The 25,773-nt window shown below is 38.1% G+C and overlaps 1 protein-coding gene across 5 annotated transcripts in view; it reads right to left on the bottom strand.

Annotated features, from left to right (window-relative positions):
- Window positions 1–1,161: 1,161 nt before the first annotated feature.
- Window positions 1,162–25,773, bottom strand: part of LOC121327536 (protein Shroom2-like) — a 77,047-nt gene continuing 52,435 nt past the window's right edge. For 2 of the 5 annotated variants that reach the window (XM_041271612.1, XM_041271610.1), the window contains 10 exons: window positions 24,894–24,911; window positions 23,912–24,016; window positions 19,810–22,477; window positions 18,471–18,568; window positions 9,885–9,962; window positions 8,368–9,132; window positions 7,056–7,607; window positions 6,364–6,529; window positions 4,401–4,673; window positions 1,162–3,362 (listed from right to left, as the gene is read on the bottom strand). In XM_041271612.1, the coding sequence (XP_041127546.1) occupies window positions 3,075–3,362; window positions 4,401–4,673; window positions 6,364–6,529; window positions 7,056–7,607; window positions 8,368–9,132; window positions 9,885–9,962; window positions 18,471–18,568; window positions 19,810–22,477; window positions 23,912–24,016; window positions 24,894–24,911 (5,011 nt within the window). In that variant the 3' untranslated portion in view covers window positions 1,162–3,074. The remainder of the gene's footprint in view (window positions 3,363–4,400; window positions 4,674–6,363; window positions 6,530–7,055; window positions 7,608–8,367; window positions 9,133–9,884; window positions 9,963–18,470; window positions 18,569–19,809; window positions 22,478–23,911; window positions 24,017–24,893; window positions 24,912–25,773) is intronic. The other 3 variants (XM_041271608.1, XM_041271611.1, XM_041271609.1) reach the window with 2 other exon arrangements.

Below are 25,773 nucleotides of genomic sequence, written 5' to 3'. Positions count from 1 at the left end.
TGTGTCCCACAAATAACAGTATGCTAACTTTCTTATGTGGTGAGGTGCATGAAACAGGGTTTAAAATGTGCTGACAGGTTGAATCTGGTAATTCAAATAGTCATTTTCCTCATGATAATTGAATCACTCTCAAATGTATTTGAAGAAGAAATCGTTAGAACCGCTCAATTCCTTGTGCACCTTAAAGGGTTAATCGACTGGGATTGGGCCAGGAGTAATTTCCCTGCCCACCATTCCAGCTGTGTTTGTCTTCTGTTAATCTTTCAATAAAGGTACAACTCTGTGACAGGGCAAGGCGCAATGGAGAGAAAGTAACGCTAACAAACGATTTCTCACACACAGTAAATCCAGTGTCCTTGCTTGTAAATGTGGTACTGTGTTGTGCTCTTAGTATTAAAAATATTACTACTGGCCTCCCTTCTGTTTCTATGTTTCTATTTAAAAATTGCAATATAGTAAATATGAGTTGTTGCTGCTGCTTCCTGGTACCTCATCACTTCCGAGTGCTGTAGAATTCAAACTCACGCCAATGGTCCAGCTGTAATCAGACAACGTTAAAGTAAACTTAAATTATTTAATAAGAAAAAGAAAAAAGTGAAGAACCACAAGATTCTTAACAAGAATTGCTACCAGCAGTAATGTTAGTAAAGCTAATGAGAGGTCAGATAATGGATTTTAAAGCATGAGTTGAATTTCTAGTTTAACCAAAAGCCCACACTTACCTTACAGTGCAATTCCAATTGCATATAATGTACCGTATATGTCAGTTGACAAACAAAATGCCATTTAGAGGCCATTAGTAGGCTTTTCTTAGACTTGCCACAGACAGGGAAGGGAAGCTGCGACATGTTCGTGAGCAAAGTTGGCCAAAATCTTTGTTCCAGCCATGTCCAAAATCGTTTCATTTACCCAATAAAACCTCATTCCAGGTCCTAAAATTGTTAATGACATAATTTTACCTGTTAACCTTGGAACAGAATAGCCCTTTATGGCCATGATCGGGCACCCCTGATTTAGATAATTAAAATAGACACACACACACACACACACACACCCCACCCCCCATGGTAGGTCAGCTACAGTAAAAACTTATGTTGAAACAAACTTTGTAGGGTAAAATAAAATAAAATAAAATAAAAAAAACACTTATTCAACCAGACACTTTATTAAAATAAGAATAAAGCTGTACAGTTGAGAGCATACAAGTGTTAAAAGTATCAAGTTAAAACAGCAATGTTTGGAATATTTCAGATAGTTACACAGACTCTGGTTAGATACAGTGGCATCTGGTAGTCTAAGATTAGTGCTAATTGGAGCCAGTGGAACCAGCTTTAACTCATTTGTGGGGTCTTTTCCTTATTGGGTATACAAACATTACTCCATCGGGCTGGGTTAGAGCTAAAGTATGGGCCAAATCTCGCTATATACACATTATTTTGAAGTTAAATAATTATTCACATTTCACATAAACTCCTCTTTAAAGAAACCATTTTTAAACAAAAACACAATGACTAAAAACATATTGGATCCATTACACCAGCCCCTATGGGATGATCATTTAAACATGGGTTACAAGCTGTACCATACAGGTATCATTAGGTGCCAAAGCACTGATGATGGCTATCTTGAGCTTGTTCTGAATACCCCTTTAATGAACACCTGGACGGCATAAACCACCTCTCTGGTGTTTACCTGCCAGGTACACTGTACTTGTCATAAACCTATTATTAAAATCATCGTTCCCATTGGTTGTAATGTTGAGTATAGAAAAAGTCAGACTAGAGTTTTAATTTAACACTCAACCTTAAGCCTGATCCCACAACTGGACAGCCCACTTGCTTCTATTGCACAGGTTTTCTTGTGTTGTGGAAAATAATTTGTCCCTACAGTACTGAGAATAAGGACCTTATTAAAGTAGCGAAAGTTATGTAGATTCTGGAGACTTGGGATGGTTTAAATCTTACTCCTCCTGCTTTTACATCCATTCTACTGAATGGATTATACCTTAAAACGATGCAGGGCATCAACCTGCAGCATATATCGTTTGTAACAAGCATGGAAACTCACACACATTTCCTTAATTCTTTTTGCTTTAAGGGAGATCTCATTAAAGTGCAACCTCAGTATTAAGAAGTCTTGAAATACAACACTCCCCCCCACATACACACACACACACACACCTGTAAGACAAGCCCAGCTGATCTCTACACAATCCCTTTATGTTATATCTACTGTTAGCAAAAGCTTCAATATTAAAAGCATTTTAAGTCTTAGAAAGCCGACGTTTTCCCTGGCATTAACCAACAACAACGAAAAACAGGACTAAAGCACAGGAATGCAAGGAGGTGACACTGTCTGAATCAGCACCGTGTTTTGTGTTAGATGTTAGGTTGATACAATAAATGTGCTATTTTCCTAAACAGTGATACTAAGTAGTCTTGTGATTTTCTCTACAGCAACAGCAACAAGTGGTCATAGTGATAGGATATGTATGTATGTTACAAGAGAGATACTCATTTAAATATCACGCCTAAGCAGAATAATGAATTTTACACAAGTATGTAACATGTGCATAGATGCATCAGGGTCTTCTGATAGCTATATTACTCTGACTCAGGAGTACTACTGCTCTTTCCTCAAGTTCCACTAATCACATTCTAAAATAAATTACGAGAACAAACAATTCCTTGCTTTAAAAATGCATCGTAAAAAAGGGTGAATTATCTTTTTTTTTTTTTTTTTTTTTTTTTTTTTTTTTTTTAAGAGTAGGAGTTTGCAACATACAAACGAAAAAAAAAAACAAAGCAAATTTCTCATATGTATCAAGTACTCCTTTGTTCTTATAGTCACAATAACTTTTAAAAACAGACAATTTTTTACAAGAATACAGAAAACAAAGTTTGGTGGGAAAAAAAAGTAATGGATTCAAGCAATACAATAATAAAGAAATCTTAGAAACAATAGACTGCAAACTAAAGATGTGTGCTGTGTTTTATCTTTCTCACTTTTTTTAAATTCTGTTGCTTGTGTCCCCCTAGTGGATTTAAAAAGTTTCACACCACAGTCAGTCTGTCTCAAAAGGTGATCCGGTGTTCCGGCTGTCGGCTCTCTGGGGGAAGACTGTCCGTCAGACCCTTCAGCTGCTCTTCGCCCAGCTTGATTTTATCCTCCAGTTTGCGCTGCTCAATGATGAGGGCTGACTTCATTTTGACAAAGTGCTCGTAGTCGGCCAGGTTTTCCTCATTCAGGTAGCTGGCCACGATGTCAAAGACCACTCGCTCCCTTCTGTCCAAGTTTTCCTTCAGCTCCTTCGCGTCCTCGTGCTGCCTGATGAGAAGCTTCCTTTTGTCTGTCAGTGTGCGCTGAGGGAGAAAACAGGACATACGCAATTATACACACAGAAACAATAAATGGATTTCATCAACATGAGTAACATTAGTGTTTCGACTGGCATGGTGTAATCATTTGGATATTGGGAGTTTACAGTTCCTCCTATCTGTGCAGGTTTTAAAGTAATGAGCTCAGTAGTGACTAGTCCAGTGCAGCTACAGTAGTATACCCAGCTTGAAGGAGATGGTGCTGCGTTGGGTCTGATACTTTAGTAACGAAGCTGAGACCTGCTGTTTTTGAGCGTTTTATAAAGAAAAGCGAGTGCCAACATTTTAAAAAAATTTCCCCAGTCTCACAGTTCAAGAATTTTGTTTAAAACAAAACAAAACAAAACAAAAATCAATGAAATAACAGACTGAAAATAATTAATAGTAATGAATGTATCTCTTGATAGCTTTGGTTTAGCATCCCTGGATTCAGTGTGACCACTCATTCATTATTATGTTGCATTGGCTCTATGTGACAATTTATTACAAATAAACGCAAATATTGTGCACATAAGAGGATTATGAAAACGACAGTGATGCAACAGTAGAAAACATAAAACACATAAACAATCAGGGGTGTGGCTGGTCTCCAATTCGGTATGGTTTTATAATATAGGAAAGTCATGGGTCAGCCTCTTGCTTAAATATGATGGAGTACAATTTATTCCAGCAGATAGTCTCCTTACACCTTCTTAATCTGAAAGGATAAACATACAGCTGAGCTTCCAGCACATATTTTTGCTTATTCAGCTAACATCATTATAGCCTTTCCTTTAAGTACTGTTTCTATTAATCTGTATATGCATCATTACATTCTGAGCAATTCAAATGCTATCTTTAAACTGTTTTGTCATGTATCTTCTGGGAAAGCCAGGTTCCGCTGAACTCAAGATCCTGGGGACCTGCATTTTATTTTATTAGCAATTGTGAAGGAGCTTGTGACAAGCCCTTGAGTTAGAACTGGAAGTTTTACAGGAATGGGTGAGTGAATTTCCCACAGTGACAACCGTTTATGGGACTCACCTTTTCCTCTGTGGAGGCAGTCTCGTCCAGGTTGTTTAAAGCATTCTCCACTCGAGCCAGTCGCCCGGACAGGGACAGCAGCAGGCTGACCACCTTGTCCAGGTCGCCAATGAACATCCTGAACTTGTCAAACTCGTTGGTCTTGCACACTTGCTTCACAATCTCCTCCACCTCTTCTCCCAGGGCGATGTTGGCCTGGATGTCTTCGTGCAAGCTCTCCCGGGCTTCACGCAGCACCTGCAGCTTCCTGCTTATGCTGTCAATCAGCTCTTGCTGTGGACAACAGAAAAACATGTTAATTCATATATTCTGCCTTTATCTTTATCAACCCTGTGAGCACACCTGGCCTTTAATTTGGCCTCCAATACTGACTGTATTTCGATATGTAGGACTAGCTTTGTGACTTTAGAAATATACTATACATAAGCAGCAGGGGGATCACATATGAAAATGGTAGAATAGCCTGGCTGGTATATTATGCTGTACTAGGGAAATATGTAAACAGGCATACTGTATTGATAATACCTTGATTTAACAATTTTATCCTCTGTTAACATTTTGGTAAATGTCAAGGCACTGTTAAATTATCTCTTATGTAGAGACAAATACACACAGTTGGCAAAATATTCTTACATATAGAAGCCTAAGGTACAGTTATAAATACAAATAACATTTAAAAAAAAATGTATTAATAGTATTGGCTAATTTACCAGATTAATTATACTGAAATATACATTGTATAATAAAAATAAATATGATTTAGTTCTAACTTCTAAGGAGTCGTTGGTGGCAGATGTGTGCCCTCTGCTGTACAATATTGGGGATTGTTTTTTTAGATGGTTGCAGCAGCTGCTAATTAAATGTTGCCTGGCAACAGCTGTTATTAGATGATTCCAGGTGTGGATTCATGTTAGAGTGTAATCATGCCAAGCCTCTGGAAATAATACTTATTTTATTTCATGTGGATTGAGATGCAAACCTGATGCAAATCCACAATACCAGTGTTGCCTGCTGATGTGTCTCCCCACATATGGAAACAGACTTCCTTTGTTTTGTTGCATAACAAAACCCTAAATGAGTTCAGCTAAGGAAACTTTAAATCCTCATCAGGTCACAACTTAAGAGCTCTAGATTCATCTCACAGAACTATAGATTAATCTCACTAAGTAATCAATGTTTGTGACTTGCAAGAATACTCGATTAAACTTCATGAAGCACTGTAGCTATTCTGCCAATTATAGCCACCCCATTCTGTTTATAATAAAAATCCAGTGTGTGGAAAATAAACCTAAATTTAAAACAGCTGAACAAAGGGAATTACCTTCTTTTAAAATGAAGCTCCATGCCAGCTTAACAGCGTGGAGTGCATTTTACTGTGATTAGTTTAAACAAATACATTAGATGAATGAGAGGTAGGTTAAGTTTTTCAATAAAGGTTATTCAACAATAGATTTCAATACTTGGTATAATGTAAATTGAACAACTCAAGGAACATATAAAGGCAGACCTCTTTCTTCAAGATGTGTGAGTGTGTTTGAAGGATTTGATTTACTTCTATTACAAAAAATGTACCCAATTTTCTATCCAATTTGAATACTTGGCACGCTCGCACTCCAAGTGACAGTGCGTTTACAGGAAGCCACCAGAGACCAATGTCAAAGAGAGAACTCTGATCCCAGATTTAAAATGTGTTTTTCAAAGGTTGCACAGTTCAAAATATACTGTACACAAATGATGCTGGGATACTTGCTGTAATAAACCATTTAGCCACAAATGGTAAAACTGATAGAGAAATATTGCTGATGAACAGCTCATATGGAGTTGATGTGAATACATGAAGACTGTGCTGCTGGCTCCCCTTTTGTATTGTGTGCATGATGATGTGCACATACAACAGATGCCCTGATGTTTCAAAAGTTTTGAATGCAAGGGTGAACACAAACGAAAAAACGTTATTTCTTACCTTCTTCTCTGAGAGGTCGTGGTCCAGCTCGTCTTCCAAGTCCTCCTCTTCCTCTACAATCTGCTCCTGCATATCCTTCATCTTAATTAGCAGCTCTGCCTTCGGGGCTGATGTGTTGTAATAGGAGGAGCTGGTTGCCAGGGAGGCTGCGTTCTCTTCGTTTTTCCTATGAAAAGCAAATACAATCAGTTTTATACGCAAACCCTATGCACATTATCCGTGTTGTTCATGACCTCAAACTTAAGAGCCAAAAAAAAATCCCCTTCTTTGTTTTCTGCACTATTACAAAAGTATAACCTCCTACTGCTGCAAACATGTCCTTTAGCTTACATAAGTGAGCATTTTTAAATGGAACAAAAAATGAGTGCCCGTACTGCTAAAACAACCTGTGATAAATATAAACAGACTAGACTGTCCACATTGTCTGTGTTCTTCTAAGACTACAGAATGATAAACTATGAAAGAATGTAATAAATAAGTATCTGTGCAGGACTGAACATGACTGTGCAACATCTTAGCTTTAATAGTTGGAACACATTTTATAATTCATGGCTCAATTTCAATTGCATCACTTGTAACATTTGAAAAGCATGCAAAAATTGTGTAATTCAGTTTTCTTGGTCATGTAAGGTTCGTCTAGCTCACTTTTTTTTGGTGAATTATTACAGTTGCAAAAACCATAAAAAACGTACTTTTCTTCTGCAGGTTTTGGAGAATTCTGTTTTGGGAGAATCCTCCTGCGTTGCTGGGCATCCTCCAACAGCTGCTCATCTTTGGGGAAAATGCCTTCCATGAGGTCCATGGTGGTCTTCATTTTAATATTGGGATCTAAGATGTCGGCCAGTGATCTGTCCTTTCCCACAATCTCTCTGGCCAGCTCCTCTGTCTTCAAGTCATCTACTGCCCTGTCATTAGCCTTCACTGCACTGTTAGCTGGAGAAAGTGAAATACTATCCTTTATCTCTGCCCAAAGCAGCTCATTTTGTGCCACGTCGCATGTCCTGTTTTGTTCCTCCTTCATCTGCTCCTCTTTCTGTCTTGTGTAAGCGCAGAAAAGGGAGTAGGACTGCTGTTTAGTGCCCAGAGTCTTTATCTGGTCTTTCTCCTGCTCGTCGGGCACACTGATCGGTTCGAGGTTGTGGAGGAGATACTGTCGGCTCTCCTTTTCAGAATGGCTTTCGGAATGAAGAATCTTGATAGGCACCATTTTGACAGTTGTATTGTTCTCCATTACTTTTTCGATTCTGTTACAAAACATGAAATTTAAGAAACATGTCAATTCAAACCATCAAAATAAGGCTGAAGGTTTTTATACCATATTTCTCATATGCATGCTGTACTCATTTCCTATAGTCCTCAATTCCTTTAAGACACCCCTGCTCTTCGAAGTGTGGACAAAGCTGCCTTACAGTCCGGGTGTTTGTTTAACAGTGTTCTAAATCAATTGTACATCCATTCAGGTCCTAAAGTAGATACTTGTACCTAGCTGGACTGAAATTGCCCACTGCAAAGTGTCACTAATAAATTATTACTGCACTGTGTCATAAGAGTCATTTGACCTAAAACATAAGGCAAAGGCTAACTTGGAATAAAAAGTATAGACTTACAGAATAAAAGTTTTATACAACTTTAAGAAGAGTAAGTAGCGGGGTTCCAAAACACATTGCATTACACATCCCCAGGTGTTGCTACAACTGTTTAAATAATGTACCTGTAATTTTTCTTTTCATTGTTAACATCCTGACAACTTTTTACATTTATAACTTTAAAGTCTGTTCAAACATTTTAAAAAGAAGGTTATAAATAAGATAATCTTTGGTATACCAGGCATCACTATTAAAGCAGAGCAGTCTATTATATTATTATTTCTTAGCTAGTTGTGTGTCGTGTTGACCCAGGAAATCATGTTTTATCATGCTGGCAGCTGTCATATACTGCAATTGTGTGTCCTGTAGCTATGCATCAGATGTTGAACATCGAGAATGTATCATACAAATATAATACCTTGATGGAGCTTCATTTTTTATGGAGACAGGTGGTTTATCAGTAAGTCTCTGTGGGGCGAACTGTGGAGAAGGTGATCTAGGAACATCCATAGAAGGCTTAAGAAGACAGGGATACTTGGAGGAGGTGGTGGTTTGGTGCACAACGTCAGGTTTTTCTACAGTTCTGTGCTCATTCTCCAGCACCTTTCTGTGCTGGGTCTCCCCAGACTGACTGGCAGCCCGGGCAGGTTCTGCTGCAGTGGAAGCAGTGTTCAAGGCTGGGGCAGGGATGGCACTCAGCGGCCCCTCTATGCTGGGGGAACAAAGCCCAACAGCCCTTTGTGAACTCAGAAGCGATTCTGAAGAGTCTATCAAGGAGGACTGGATGTCTTGACGTTTGTATTTATCCAGCTTAGGCGGAGGAGGCCTCTGAGGCACAGGCCCCTTCTTCTTACTGAATGGTGCTGCAGTTATAGTGGTAGACTGATTATCCAGTCCTATGCTTTGAGATCTGATGCGATTATCATTTAGGGTGTGGCTCTCTAAGTAAGTGGGAACAGCGTTGTTAAAATCTCTGTTCTTGATTTCAGTTTCCCCTTCTTGAATTATGTAGCCGTAGTCACTGGGCAGCGTAACAGCTCTCTCTCGGCTTTCCGCAGGCGGGCGCAGCAGCTGTTCTGGCGGAGTCTGCCTGCTGGCTGATCTGTGCTTGTCCTCTGTGCTTTCGTCATTCACAAGTAGCTTTTCATCCAATTTACATTCCTTGTGTCCTCCGTCAGAAAGTCTAAAACAGAACAGAAAATAGGTTAGTTATTCGTTATGCAATATTGGGCCTTATTCTCCACGTGCTTTAATGATAAGGCATGGCTTACATATAGTAAGATGATAAAATGATGCTAGAACCACGCATTCTGTAATTAGGGTCACACTGTCCTTTACTCAAAAAAAACATTAACTTTAATACTGTGGGAAATCCAGCCCACTACTACAAATTCACAGTATCTGAATAAGTTATACATGTTATGCTGTTACACCTAAACCTTACACATGCCTAAATGTCTTCACAAGAGTACACTGCTGTTTAAAAGAACATTTTTCAAAATGACTTATTATATCTGAAATAAACAATCACGTCATTGGTTGAGTTACTAGTTTTATTACGGTATCGATCATTTCATTTTTCTAATTCCCATATGAAATGATTGGTTTTGCAATTGAAAAGGACACTGAGCTTGCACATGTTATTTTAAAGTCTGTAAAATAACACTGATGAGCCTGTAATCTGGCATAAGAAAACATCACAATTAGCTGGACAGTCAACATGTGAAACAAACTGATCAGCTGTAAGATAAAATTCCTTCTGAAGCTATAATATAGTCATTGTCAGAACTGTTCCGCAGCACACACAGAATTCTACTGTACTGACTGTGTAATTCAGTTTTCTTGGCCATGTACGGCTGCAGATTAAATACTAATTCCAGTAAGAAGGACTGTGAGTGAGAAGGAAAAGAAAAGATGAAAGCGGTGAAAAAATACCTGTCAGGCACAGAAAGCCAGCAGGTCTGCTCTGTGCTGTAAGCAGGCTGGAGAGAAACAGTACAACCAGGAGAGAGGCTTGAAAGAAAACAGAAAGGGAACCAAGGAAAGTCAGCAAATCTCTTACACAAGTCCTGTACACCACAAGGTAATTGAAAAGTTTACTATTCCATTCCCATGCTTATGCAGTACTACTGTTTAGATTTACCCATTGCTTTTACCATGCTTTACCATAGGTGGACAGTATGTGCTTTACCATGTGCTCCCTTTGCTTTTATTAAGCTTTCCTACACGTTGCAATGCTTTTACCACAGGATCCCATTGTACAATTGTGTAAGTGAACTGCAGCATATTCTTAGTGTTCCCAATTGGGGTTCCCCTACAGGATTTTTGGTCTTACATATTTATTGTAGGTGCTTATCAGGCACTTTGCAGGCCAGGTGCTGCTAAAGACTGAACCAAGGATATCATACCAAATAAAGTGTATCCTTTTCAATTAAGACAAACCACACTGTTTCTACTGCTGAAGCCTTTTCATTACAGTTTAATACTCAAAACAATCTTTTTTTACTGCTTTGGTGAAACAGCTTTATTGTGGAAGGCATAATAAGCAAAAACATAACAGCAAAGTAAAAAACTATAAAGGAGGCATTATGTTTAGGTTTCAATATGGATGATTTATCAAAAATACACATTTCTGTAAAACTAGGCAAAACATGTTTTCTTGACTGTTTGCATGAGCATTTATAGTCAATGAGAATGAATGTTTACTGTACATGGATAAAAATATTATTGACGTGTTGATTACACTATTCAGCACCCTATGAGGTGTTCCAAGAGGACTCTGCTCATCTGTATAGCTTCTCAGCAGAGCACTGTGTGTGTAAAAAAAAAAAAAGTAAAAATTTAAGAATTGGTGTGTACTTGTTTATTGTATAAGGTTATCTCCCCCCCCCCCCCCCTGTATTGGACTGGCATATTTTTAATAAATGACAGCCTTAGGCAGATTTTCAAAATCATATTGTGTCATGTGTAAGTGGGTGTAGATTGTATTGCAACAGAGCACAGACACAATAATTTTATTATGTTGGTATTAGAAAATATTATCAGTGCCAGCAATATATTGAAACATTATTCTTAAAAAAGGAGTGGTAACCAAGAATTTAAAATGAATGTTCTTACTTCACATTAGCACTAGCTATATTATCACTGGTCTCCTTTTTGTGTTTTTCAATTTGATTCTTTGCCTGGAATTTATAGTTCCATTTGCAGTATGCCGGTATTTAATGAGCACAGTATAGCTGAAAAGTTCCTGATGCTTCCTGGGTCTTAAAGACTTCATGTTTTGGAGTTCAAACTCAAACCGCTGGTTAGTTCTCTTTTGAAAAATATAAGGACACAGGACCAATGATGGAAAAGTAAAATAAAGTGGTACTAAAATTAAGTGTTTGGCATAATCATATAATGAAAATAAAACATATTACAGAAACTTAAAAGGAATTTCAATAATTTCATCCTTCATTGCTTTCTTCAGCTACGTCTCGCTAATAATCGAGTATTACTAAAGTATTTGCTAACAGTGTAGGATGTCAGTGTGTCATTCAATACAATCCTGAGAGGTAAAGCACAATACTGTTGGGGATCAAGCATGATTAAAATGGAAAGGAGCGAGTAGTGGGAAGGTCTTAGTCTAAGATCATGCACTCAATAATTTGAGCAACCCAGTTTACAGTTAACATCATCCTTCTGCAGTCTCTGAAATTAGCTTTTGTTGAGAAAAACAAGCTTTGTTCCACCACCATGCCATCAGTGAAGATATACAGGTTGTCCTTCTCTAGTTGTACTGCATATACCATGGCAGAAACAATCTTTTTCAAATTGGAGAGGGTGACTTAGCAGAAATAGATAACAGAACTTAATGAAGAGTCAACACACTTTAACAATAGTGTGTGCCAGAGGCTGGGGCATTGTTGAGCATCAATACATAGGACATATTTCCACATTTCATCAATAGGTGCTATTCTGAAATATTGACCATGTAAAATAAAACCAGTGGTAAAGCATCAGGGAAATTCCCTTGACTCTCTATGGTATATTCTGTTTAACATATTGTACATGCCACAAACTATTTCAAGAGGCTGGATAGTGTCACTGAGTCAAGCCTTGTCTACTGGTTTGGAAGTAAAAGTGTTTTTGTCCATTTGCTTTTTACTAATCATCAGACCTTTAATAATTATAAATATAGGTTACACATTTTTTTAAATATCTACTGTAGTAAATACACACATCATATAGAGTTAAGGGACCATTAGTCAAGGTGAACAATTGTCTTAGAAAGGACAGGATTAGTTCTCATACAGCATGCTAAGAAAATCTTACTGTTCAAATAGAAGAGAGAAAGAAAACTTCAAGCACCAACTGTACCCAATGACAAAGACCTGCAAAGTGTTAAAGGTAGATCAATAAATCCATCCCAGTTTGAATTCTTTACAGTAATGTATCACATTTAAAACTGGCCCCTACCAAACAGGGGGACTTCAAGAGGTAAAGATCTGCAGATGTCAGCCTTCTTTATTGATATGTGGACCTCACAGTAACAGCTCCTTCTGTGTAATTCAGTAGGCACAGCAAATCCTTGTAATGTTACATGGAAGGATACATGCTGGGATTGAGAAAAGGCCACTCCACTCAGGCTCATCACCGGTTTAGAGTATACAGGACCTCTCCAACTACTAAATCACAACTGAAATGCTTAAAGTAGCTCCTGTCTACCATAGTGATCACAACCTCTTAACGCATACCAGTCAAGGGTAAACTGGAAACAGTAGTTTTCCAGACATTTTACTGTACAACGGATCTACACATTATTCGGAAGGGGCTGCTTATTACACGTTTAAACTGATGTCACTGTGCTCACTAAAAGTGTAAAACATTTATGGTTTAAACAACCAATGTTAAAAGCTTCTCAAAGTTATATTATATTTTTTGCCTTTTTTTTCTTTATGGAGCCAAAAAGTATGAAAAAATACGTACATTTTTTAATTATGATCAATCCACCCCTTCTGTCAAATTACATTATCAACAGAGGGTATCAACAATACAGAACCTTACCACACCCGCTCCAGCCAAAAGCAGTTTAGATGGAACCTATAAATCATGCAAAGTTTTTTTTTTTGTAATGTGAATTGTACAGCTGATGAATTTTTCCCCCCAAAGCGGTTTTACTGTGTTTGGAATTTTCCAGTGGGAGGAAATTTGCTTCAGTTTCTAAGAGGTTTGGTCCTGAACTTTCAGTTTACCAGAGCAGTGTTAACTGAGGGGAGAAATGTTGAGTTCATTGCCATTCTGTCGGCGAAGGTGACAGTTTTCTCTGGTATATCATTTGCAAATGAAAGAGTGGCACAAGAGAACACACCAATCACATTGAAATAGGATGCACAAATATTAAGGTCATAAAGGGGTTCAGATTAATTTACATTGCAAGACACGTCCAGCTGACATTCCCCACATAAACAGTACATGTGTGTGTACAGAGAGCGTCTGTTCAACTGGTTAATAGAAACATTTCATTTAAAATATGCAGGGTTTTTCTATTCATACAGACACAGGCTAATTGGAAATTTAAACTACATAACAAACTACACATAAATATGCACTGGTCCTTGAGTTCAGTAAAGAAAGCCCAATGTGCCAATTTATGTGACGGAAGGATTACAGACTTTGCAGTTCTTTCATGTCACACAGTGGGATATCTTAATCAAATACAGGTTTTTGTTTACTCCTACAGCCTTGGCCAACTATCCTTTGCTGGAAATGTATTACAGCAGCACCAGTAGCAAACAGCAAATCCACCTGGGAAACTAACTTGACTATCATATCCGCTTTTAAAATAAACACCTTGTGTAGCTGCCCTACCGTTCAATTTACAGGCTCTGCATGAAGCCTACTCTTAATTAAACACTACACATGCCATGTAAGAACACTACAAAAGATGGGGAACCGTTTATCTTGAGTCATAACTAGTCAAATATTTTGTTTGATTACGTTATGTTTTTTTTTTTTTTTTCCCAGCTGGCCTCTTTTTTTTTATTCAGTGTAGGAGTCAATATTACCCCTGAAAAAAAAATAAAGTAAACTAAACGTGTTACAATAATCTCTAAATGTGCACATCATGTCTTTCCAGGGCAGGATTAAAAGACCAGTATGGGGGGTGAGGTGACGGGGTGACAGATATCAGACATGTTACCTCTGAGCTGCCAGTGTATTCCTTAATGCAGCTGAATTTATACCTGTTAACATTCAATGCAGTATATTCCAGTACACTTACAGGAGCTGCACCAGTCCCATATAGAATAGCATTTATTCTGAAGAGCTGAACATGAGATTATAACTGATTCTGTTTAGCACAACATGCTACATATACAAGTCTGAAACTATACTGCCCCAGAGCAAACCTTTTTGTTAATGTGTTTAATGTTAAATATTGAGAAACATAAATCACACAGATTATCTTATCTGAAAATTTGAAAAATACCAACTTTAGTAGTCTAAAGCAGGCGATTTGAAATGTGTTATGTGTGTGTGTGTGTGTGTGTGTATATATATATATATATATATATATATATATATATATATATATATATATATATATATATATATATATTTTAGGAAAGGCAACAGATAACCTATAGACATGAACAGATTATAAAAAAATACAAAAAACCTGGCAACAGGACAACTTTTATGTTCACTGATTCTTCAGAGCTACAGTACAGAACATAACCTAGAAAATGTATAAAAAAAAATCATACAACTAGTGAAATCAGGATTCTTGGTGATTCTAGTGGCACTGTCAGGTACATACAGTCTAACAGAGTTTAAATTACTGCATATTGCAAGTATGACATAACAGATATCCTTTGGGCTATCCCATCACTGCATGGAACTAGATTTGCTTCTAGTTCAAATGAGATCTCTGAACCTCCCCATTCTAGTTACAAAAATCTGTAATAAAAGGCTGGAACAACATACCTGGCTGAACTTCAATAAACAGGAGTGAAGTAAAAGACCTCAGTACGTCCTCCTGTCTGCATAATCTGAATCTTACCAAGAGCCAGCATCACTCCCAAGAAAAGCATGTTAACTACAACTTGCTAGTGTTCAAAACCTCATTAAATATGTATGTATTGCTATCATCCCACCTCCCACAAGCTGCAGCACTGTGCTGCCTTCTCTTTTCATTGAGACACAGAATCGCGGTGCTCCGCCCTAATGTCTTTGTGCACGCCTAGTGCGGAAGCCTGCAAAATGGATCAGATAACTGATGTTTCTAACAGCTCTTCATGGTATTATTGTCAGTGCCTTCAACAGCTGTGAGTTTGTATTTATTTATTTATTTTGTATCCTCCCAAGGGAGTATGATACATTCTCTTGTATCTGTAAATATATGTGTTAGAAAAGGCTATAAAAGACTGAGCACAGATCACTGAATACTTTAACATACTGTGTGTGTGTGTGTGTGTGTGTGTGTGTGTGTGTGTGTGTGTACGGCACAGGTAAAATACCCAGATCTTTTTCGTGTAACTATTTAGAAAAAAATAAAATAAACACACATTAATGTTTTATGTGCATGATACACATTTAATACTATATAGTGCACATTCATTTAGCCCCTCCAGATCTGTAAACTTGTGTAACATTTTTTTCAAACTGGAAACATTGAAATAATAATAATAATAAAAAAAATAATAATAATAATAATAATAATAATAATAATAATAATAATAATAACTCAATCTTGTGTCAATTTGAACGTTATACACGAAGTTTAAACAAGTACAGTGTGATGCAACTACGTTTTGGAAACCAGTTCCGATATACATTATGTATTTCATTAAAAAATTTAATTTTTATATATATATATATATATATATATATATATATATATATATATATATATATTATTATATAATCTTCAAACCAAAAGCCCTATTTATTTGCTTTATGTCAGCACCAGACATATATATGTAATAAGCATTATATATATTAAATATATATATTATAATATTGTTACGGTATAAAAGTAGAATTTGTTGTCACACCACACACGTATTAAGTAGGTATATAATAGTACAGAATATGACAGAAGCCAAAATGATTTAAAACAGCATTTCTAAGGGAGTACATTGTGGCAGCTTTAATGAACAGCAGCTGTAAAACCCACACAACATCAAGCCCAGCCTGCCTTTCCCATCTGTTGAATTCCAGGGTTAATGGGAGTGCAAGAACTTCAGAGCACATATTTGTTTCAGGACCTTGGAAACCAGTTAGCCACATGCATAATTTAACTACAGACAAGGACAAAAAAGACTTTTTCTGCTTATAACAAGGCATTCTTCAGTGCCAGTTTATTAGAACTTAATCCGATATTCAGTAATTACATCAACAAATTTAAAATAGACAACATCTGGAATTAAACATTTGAAATTCTAGCAAGTAAAAATGATCTTTTTTAAAAAAAAAGTGAACAAAAACAACACATCCCCGGTGGGAAATGTAAGGCTATTGATATGGCCAGTGGTTAAAACAATGTGGCAGCTATTATCACCGAAAATGGAACTTGACTAAAAGAATCATAGAATACAGCTGTGTATTAAACATTAAGACAATAACTTCAAAAGTAATGTATCGTTACCCATAAGATCTTAAATCAGAAGATGGGAACTAAGAAGACAGCATATAAATGATTTAGCTGATTAAAAGAAAGTTTAATGAGAATAAACATGAGCAGCATACTGTAAAGTCAGCTGCTGACTGTATTTTATCAATGACAAGTTCTAATGGTATCCATGCCAGCGTCATAATGAGTTTTGTGTGTAGAGCAACAAGGGACAGTACAAATAAAAGTTAAAACACTGAATAAGTGATGCTATGTTTTTGCATCAGAGTTACACTTTTGATACATACATTATATATTTGCACTTAATCATAAGATATATAAAATTAACCTTTTTTTTATTTTAGTACCTAAAATTTTTATTTTTTAATATATATATTTATATATATAATATATATATATTATATACACACACACACACACACACACACACGCAATCCTCAACTTAAGACGTTTCGATTTACGACGCATGGCACTTACAACTCTTTTGCATTATTACCCTGCTTCACTTTACGACATCGATGCGGCATTTACGACACAGCAGGACCAGAGCCATGCTTCATGTGCGCAGCTCGGTGTCCGAACCGCAGTACCTGCCGTGGTCGCCTGACTTAGTCTAGAGTTTTCTTTTTTTAATGCATGTAACTGTTTTTTGGTTTTTTTTTTTTTTTTTTTAGAATTTATTTGCCCTTAACAATGTCTGAGACTCAAAACAAAACCAAAGCTGTGAACTCTGTCACATGATGAGGGGCTTAACTTCAGGCGATCGTATTTCTTGCTAGGAGTACCACGTACACACACTGAAATCGTCATTGGAAATCCATGAGTCTGTACTTTTAAACAAGCGAGGTAGGTGTCCGAGTAATATGCGTGTAACCACCGGGCTGAGTGTAAAGAGTTAAATAAATATTTGCAAGAGTACAATACAATGGGTCATTTTTGTAAAACTATATTATCTGGCAGAAGAGTCAGGAACGTAACCCCAATTTATAACATTGTTCCTATGGGAAAACATGCTTTGACTTACAATGTGACTTTCAGGAACCAATTGTGTCGTAAGTGCGAGGACTGCCTGTGTGTGTGTGTGTGTGTGTGTGTATATAAAATCAACGTTCATACTATTATAATGGAAGACTCACCTGAGCATTACTGATACAGGGCCTTCTGTCTACGAGTCGTATCTACATGCTATGGCCTAACACCACCAAATACTTTTTATATGAGACAGCTTTTTACAGCTGGTTCTCAGCCATGTGATTGGCATGGATTACCCAGTTATAAAAGACACAATTGTTATGCACAAGTAAGAACAAAGTACAAGCGTAGGTGTATTATTCTCACACTGGCACGCATTGTTAGGAGATCTACTAATGAATGCAGTCATAAAAACCATGATCCACCTACTCAGTAATTCATCAGTGTAAGACACACAAGCTACATGGCAAACTAAGTTGTAATACAAAATCATTTTTCGGACACACTGGGTTCTGGAGTACCAGCTTTTCTAAACCAAATGAACCAGCATCGCTGGGATAAAACAGTCAAGCAAACTCACAAAATCTGCAATAAGAATGCTAAACTATACTATTTAAAAACTGCAACTCTGTATTAGAAATAAAGAAACACAAGCCGCTACATTCGACTCCCATTAATAGAAATACAACTAACTAAATGCAAACTTGCAAGAGATAAGTCTATAGAGGACAATGTATTTTTCTCTTTATGAACTGTAGCCAACAGATTCTTCTTAATGCATTATCTTATGCATAAAAACATAACTCTCATAGTGTTGGAAACATGCATCATAAAATTCTAAAAGGGCTTCGACAAAAAATGTAGATAACGATTTAAAAATTGTTCTGAAATGGCATATCCTGCAAATAAAATACTTTTATGTTCCGTTTCCTTACCTTGCTACAGAAATGTCGCAATCTGTGTTTTTAGCCCCAGGAAGTTTTTGGTCTTTTTGAGAATTTTCAGCTTTCTTCTTTGCTTGCACAACAACACTCTTGGGGGGGGGGGGGGGGGGGAAAAAAAAAAAAAAAAGATTTACGACAAAATAATCTTTAACAGACTTAGAGCTTCAAACTGAAAGAAGACCTTTTGTTATGAAACCTCTTTCTTGAGGACTTGGTATGCCTTGGCATAAAGAAAAATAAAATATTCAATGTAATACAATTCTTATTTAATACAGCTTATCGTATGAAAAGTTGTATTTTGCAACTACACCTACTCCTTGTTCACTGGGTGTGTCAACATTTACGAACTTGGATTAATAACTAAACCTGAATGTGTTGTTACTTTAATTAGTCACGTTGCCTGTCAATCTGGCTGGAATATTGGGAAATTTACAGTTTCCATCTTGCAAGCTACAGACATGTATACCTGCACGTGATCGGATGTCTCCAAATACATTCCCATATTTTAATAAAAGGGTCAGTTAAACCCTGTTTCCAATAACCTAAGTGGACTGTGAAAGAGGCACACTGTGTATTTTCACTGGCTTTTCTTTTAGGGCACTGTGCACCTGGTCGTGGTAGGAAATTGAGGTTTTCAATACTGCATAAATTAATACAATTGGATTATAAAAATTCAGTACACAAACTAACCTGGCAGTATTTTAATTACAGTTTCATTTTGCATAGTACACTGGTACAATAGTACAAAACATTATTTCAGGATAGTGATATATGGCAGTGAAGGTCTAATTCCTCTATAGCTCTGCTCAGACAACAGTGAATTTATTTTTATTTGTACCTAGGGTAATAATTACAACAATATGATGTAAAAGACATATAGGACTACAGCCAATTTTTACAGAGACTCGTTGTAGCATGTTTAAAACATTCAAATTCAGACTCAAAAAAGACAGCAGTGTTACTTCTACTGATATTACACATATTTATATTCATTATACAGCCATTTGCATTTGGAGTTTACTGTTTTGTCGTTGCTGCTTTCAACAATACTTACAAAACCAATGTCATAAGTTTTATGGCTCTGCCTCGCAAGATATTATGTTCAGTTTCCGAATTTAACTGAAGCACTCAGTACTCTGTGACAGAAAGATCCAAGTGGGAGCCTTTGTGTCATTTGTAATTGAAACTGTACAGTGTCCTGTTATCCTAGGATAACATTATTTGGAATCCCAATGAAAGCGAATAGCACAGAGATTCAGTTAAAAAGGACTACCAAAAGTAAATCAATAAAACATCTTAAACGGATAGGAACATTTAAAAATTAGTTTACCTTTCCATAGAAATCTGCAGACGGAGATGACCTGGATCTTTCATGCACGTACTGAGGTTTACTATGCTCTTCGAACCCTGAATCCAGGATGTTGTCAGCAGAGTGGTACATTCCAGAGGTCTTTGCTTCTGATGGCTTCTTTTGCTCATTCCAGGTAGCCTCATACTCTGCAAAAGTACCTAAGCGCTGCTGTTCCAGCATCATATACCTGTCTGAGTACTTCTTGCTTATATCCCTATAGTTATCTTTATCCTCGTGAAGAGCTCCCAGAGAGCTTTCGTAGCCAAAGGAGGTGGCACGGACTCTCCGCTCATACCAAGACTCCTCAGTCTCATTAGGGTGTAGTCTTCTGGAAGATCTGACCTCACTTTGTTCGTCGACGGAGCCCTGTTGGTTTGGCCTGTTTGCCGGTTTTAGGAATGCAGGCTTGCTGGTTGATTCAAAGAATTTGCGTCGATCTGCAAAAGTAATGAACTTATCAGCATTATTGGAATGATGGTGGGTCTTGCTCACTCCCACCTCATGCATCTTGTCTGGCTCAGAGTAGGATCTGACTTTCTGTTCAGCTGTGAAGCGTTTCCTGCCACCGATGCGAGACTTGTGGGAAGCACCACCAGCAGCTGCAGGGATAGGTTTGCTTTGTGGGGCCTCAGGAAAGCCAGGCTGGGGGTTAACATCTTTATGTGGATGAGATGATGTCATTGTGGGGTAACAGGGCAAGGTATCAGATGGGCTTGCTGGATGCTCAAGCAATACAGGCTCCAGATCCCGTCTCCTGAAAGATGTAGCCCCAAGAACTCTGGCCTGAGCTTCCTTCAGGTGATCCTTGTAAGTGTTGGAGAAGGAGCCATCTGAAGATGATGTGGAGTGCTCAGCTGACTCCTCCTTCCAGCTTTCAGCTTCCTCTTCAACCTCGTCGGGATCCGTCAGGGTGGCTGCACTTTTGCTTTTCTGTAGCTTGGCTCTTCTCATTTGAATTTCATTCCGTAATGTGGTGGCATAACGGTCGCTCCGTCGCTGCTGTTTTGTGGCAAGAGGGTCTAAAGCATCCTGCCTGTAGCTGTTTGGAGGCGCCACCTGTTTGGAGGCTAAATGTTTGCTCTCTTGAGCTAGGGAGTGCAACATTGGGGTTTTCTGTGGACAAATCTTGCCTTCATCTTCTGGCCACTGGGGCTCTTTTTGCTGACTTCTCTGCTGAACAACACCACAGTTCTTGAGGTTATCCTGTGTGTTATGGGTAAAGCCAATGTAATGAGATTCTAAATGATATCCATTGTTACTCTTCTGGCTTCCCCTTTCATCGCCAATGGGTTTTACCGATGGCATCTCTTCCACGGTTGCAGGAGACCTGTCATGGCTGTCCTCCAGCCAATAATAGCCACTGTTCTCCTGTACTTCAGGGTGAGGTAGTGGGTATTTTGGTTTCTGGACCTTTGTGGGAGCAGGCGAGTTCCTTTCACTTAGTCCCTGGGCCGACTCTGTCCCTGTGCAACCTTTCCAGTTTTCAACTTTCACCAGTGATGCCTGAGAGACCGACTGGGCTGGCTGCCTTGCTGTAACGCAGTAATATCTGTTATGCCCTGCACTCTCCATATTTTGCTCTGTAGGGGGATTGGCCAAGGAAGCACTAGAGGTCCTGACTTGGGCCTGATTATAGTACTGATTAAAGTTGTCAGTCGGTAACTCTTGCATGCTGTTATAATAGTTGCCAACACTCTGTTGCTTTGGTACTGCAGTAGACCGAGTGTGCGTATATAAAGTGCTTTCGTCACTGTACTGCCGCTGGTGATGGGCCACATACACATGGGGAGGTTGGCCAATCCGTACATCTGTGCTCGACAAAGACTGTAACCGATTAGCACTTAACTGGTTATTATTATAGCTGTCCATCGATAGGTACGAGGAAGAATCGTTCTTGGGAGGAGGGTTACAGCTCCTCCTTGCACCAGGTCCTCTTTCATTGACACGGATGAGCTTCTGTTGATAGTCTGCAGGTTCGACAGGTGGCCCGCCTGCAACCCTGGGTTGAGGTTTTTTAAAGTTCTGGGGGTCAGATCTCTCAGAGTAAGGCGGAAGGAGACCTTTTTCGTGAACTTTGGTAGCTGCAAAGCTATCGCTGCGGACCGGAGGGAGGGGAGGTGGCGGGGAGGGGGCACTCTTCTTTTCAGGGACGTGCCACACCGGGCCAAAGCTGGACTTCCCTGAGCTGGAGTGCCGTGATCCAGGCTGCTCTTCTGTCCTTGGGCTTTCTCTGCCCCCATTCCTAGCCGGCAGCTGCAGATATCCCTGCCTGTCATCCAATCTGCTGTTCTCATTCAGGCTCTGGCTGTGCCTCCCGTTTCCATATCTCCCAGAGTCACATTGGCCCACTTTATACAGCATGTTCTCAGTGGAGGCTGCGTTGCTCTTTGACAAAGTGTAGTCTGGGGTACTGGAGCTGGTAGAGAAAGAGCTATAAGCCGAATCCCGCTTGCTGCTGCTGCCTCCACCGCTGCCTCCTACCAGGTTGTCGATGCTGTTGTTGGACTTGGCAGGAGAGAGTCGTCCATGCTGGCAGCTGTTGGAGGAATGGTCTAGGCTGTCCATGCTGCCCAGGGAGCTGAACTGATCGGAAAATCGCTGCAGGTTCGTCTGATCCCATGAGTTAGACAGGTCATGTGAAGCCGAACTAGAAATAAAGAGAAAAAGGCATTTTACAAGTTCATTTTACATATATGCATTAGTTAGAGACTTTAAAAGCTTAGCAAATTACTGTATGCCCACAAGGATACAAAAACTTCTCTTAAAATGTTTTACTTGATACAGTGGTTGCACATCCCTGGCAACATTTCTGAAGAATACAGTTCCCTGGCACCAAGTTTTTGTGTGGATCTAAATATATTTTCTGCTTAAAAGGTCGCTTTTGATATAATAATCCAAGAGTCTGTATGGTGGCAGTTCAATTAAGCAGTACAAAGGGAAGCCTAATAATATCCTTGAGAGATACACATTCAAGAGGTTTCTTTGTGCTACATAAATGCAGAAACCTGTCAAAGGATATTTTTGAGGAGGAATTATTGCTAATTATTTAGGAAAGAAAGTATTGTATTTTCATAATCTGCACCATACTGCTGTTCAGGCCTCTATGCGTTCTGTGCACAAATTATACCATGTTCACTGTCCTATGTATTCACAGTTACATGGCAGCTATATATCATGCGAAACTGAAAAGACACATTAAATAGACAAGAGTTTTCATAAAGAGGAACCTTTAAGAAAAGGAAAAGAATTAACTTAATTTGAACACTAGCGTTACATCTGAGCAAAGTGCAACAACAGAGCTCAGGCTGTACAACACAATCTTGGAACCACATGACAGCTGTGTTACGTCTCGACTACATTTAACCAATCAGAGAGTTGAAGGGGTGGGTTTTCTGTTTTAAGCACAAAAAATAACCAATTATTTTCAAAGCAAAAATATAGATAATATAGATACAACAGACAAAGAAGACAGAAATTACCAAACTGAAATGGATGATGAAAAAAATAGAAAAAATGTCGAAAATGAAAAAGAGCAACTGACATAGTCAACAAAGAGCATCTTGCAGAAGTGAATGGGAAGAACCTCAAGAGGGTCCAGTGCATAAAAAAGAAACATTGTGATAGTGGGAATGATTTATGTGGGGGGGTATGGAAATGGATTTTTTACAGCAAGAAATTGGGTGCTATGTTGTGCAAGCTCTACCAGAAACACAAAAAAAGTCTGCAAAGGATCAGGGCGTAAATGGAACAGTGTAGCCTGGGTATGAATTAGGGTGGATTATTATTCATTATTCAATTTCTTATTATTCAAATTCTTTGTCTTATTATATATTTAAGGTAAGACAATTTAATTTGTCTGTTAAAATCACTCCCCGCTATAATGCTCTGCCACCCAGCTATATAGAATTCCTGAGGAGAACCCTGACTGTACATACCCAACATCCATTTTCTACCTTATTTGTGCCAATCTTTGGAATGTGGAATAGACAAGAGAATGTCACCAGTGCACTTAACATGGGTTGTATTGTATGTGCTACCAGAATATCTAACAATTCGCTTATTTTTAGCCATGCAGATTCACCTTGTGTCGTATCTGGTGGGCCAGACAGCAGGGGCAGCTTCAGACTGGCTCTCTGTGAACTTGGTGGAGTGCCAGGAGTGAGGCCGGATCACAGGTTCATTTCTCCTGAAAAACAATAGAGAGCGATGAGCATCATTAGCAAAAGCAGAACATGCATTCAGAAAATAACTTGCATACCAATTTGTTTCCACCTTTGGAAACGACAAACCAAGAGGTTGTAAATACCCATATTAGCCCTACTGAAACCCTTTCAATCTCACCACTTGAACATGCTACTTTCTATTATCCATACATTTTCAGGTACTGTAAAGAACATGCTTCTCCTGGGAAGTCACTAAGCCACTCAGTTATTAATTGCAAGCAAGAGAATAAATTTTTGTTTTCAACTTTGTAGTTTAAAAAAAAAAAAAGGGCGGGGGGGAGGGAGAGTGTATGTCTCTCTGATCTTGCGTGATGAGATGAGATGACCTGCACACAATTGTGGATCTGTTATATGTAAAGTTCCTATTCTGTTCCGGTCAGTTGTAAAAAAAAAAAAAAAAAAAAAAAAAAAAAAAAAAAGTTGTATACAAACCTCATAAAAACAGCAAGAATTGAAGCTAACAAAGTAAAACAGTATAGAATACTTCAAACATAATAAATAGTGCATCTGACTGCAAGTGAAAGCCCACCAAATATACAGAACTCAGCACGATACATTAAAAAAAATTCACTGGTGGTAATAATTGTGTGCAGCAGATTTTGCACTGAAGTTTATTAAAACACATATTTTATTCAACGCAGAGAAAATGAAACCTGTTTGTAAAGGCCTTTTCAGAAGTTTGGGCTGGGTAAAATACAATTTAAACAGCACATTACAGTGCTTTCCGGGATAGTATGCACATTTGTAGCAACAGGACTACCGGTACTGTAAGTTACATTTCAGTATTATTATTATTATTATTATTATTATTTGAAATACATTTCATAAATACAAACCTACCCTTTAAAGCGATTCTTTCTGTTGTGCATGTTTCAAAAAGATGAAAGAAAACATTAACATAAACACTCGACATAATAAATTCATGCAACACTAATGGCACTTTAACTGTTTTTTTTTTTTTTTTTTTAAGTGCCCTTTAATCACAGTAGGAATGCTTGACCGTAAAACTACCAAAAGAGTGAAGAGCTACTGTACAGTATGTGTCCAGTAATCAAGAAACGCCATTAGACGCAGTAGAACATTCAAATAAAAGGTTTAGCTTTAAAAAATAAATAAATAAACAAATCATTATTGAAAGGTACAAACATCTGCAATGTAAAAATAAATGTTTTAAATAGCAGTAAGAGACACTGTTAACCAGTTTCAAATTGTAATAAAACCCTGTTAACCGCATAGTAATGCTCATTTACATATCCGAGGAGGAAACATGGGCCATGAGCAAAAGTTTAACTTTTAGCTTTCCCTGTTCTCATCTTTTTTCACAGTTATTACACTGCAAGATACACAGGCAAGTCCTATGCTCTGGCAAATGTCTAGGAACACTTCTGTTTATTTTATAGAACTGTTAAGACAATCCTGCAGAACATCCAGGGTCCAGTTTTGAAGCATGCAAACAGCTTTTTTTAATGACAATAAATATAAAACTAGTAATAACTAACTTGTGTTGTAGTTACTGATAAGTTAAAATGGTTGTATTGAGTTGTTTAATATTCTTTCAGAAAAATATGGGAGCAAACGCTCACTTCAAAATAAAGCCCTCAGTAACAAAGCGGCATTACAGCTGTGAACCATTTCTGTCCCATCATAGTCAGTTGGAGCCAGAACAGTTATATGATCTGACTGCATACAAACTGAATGCTTTTTCCAAGGTTCAATAGAC

Source organism: Polyodon spathula, chromosome 15, assembly GCF_017654505.1.
Source record: "Polyodon spathula isolate WHYD16114869_AA chromosome 15, ASM1765450v1, whole genome shotgun sequence".
Lineage (NCBI taxonomy): Eukaryota > Metazoa > Chordata > Actinopteri > Acipenseriformes > Polyodontidae > Polyodon > Polyodon spathula.
This window is presented reverse-complemented; position numbering and strand designations above follow the sequence as displayed.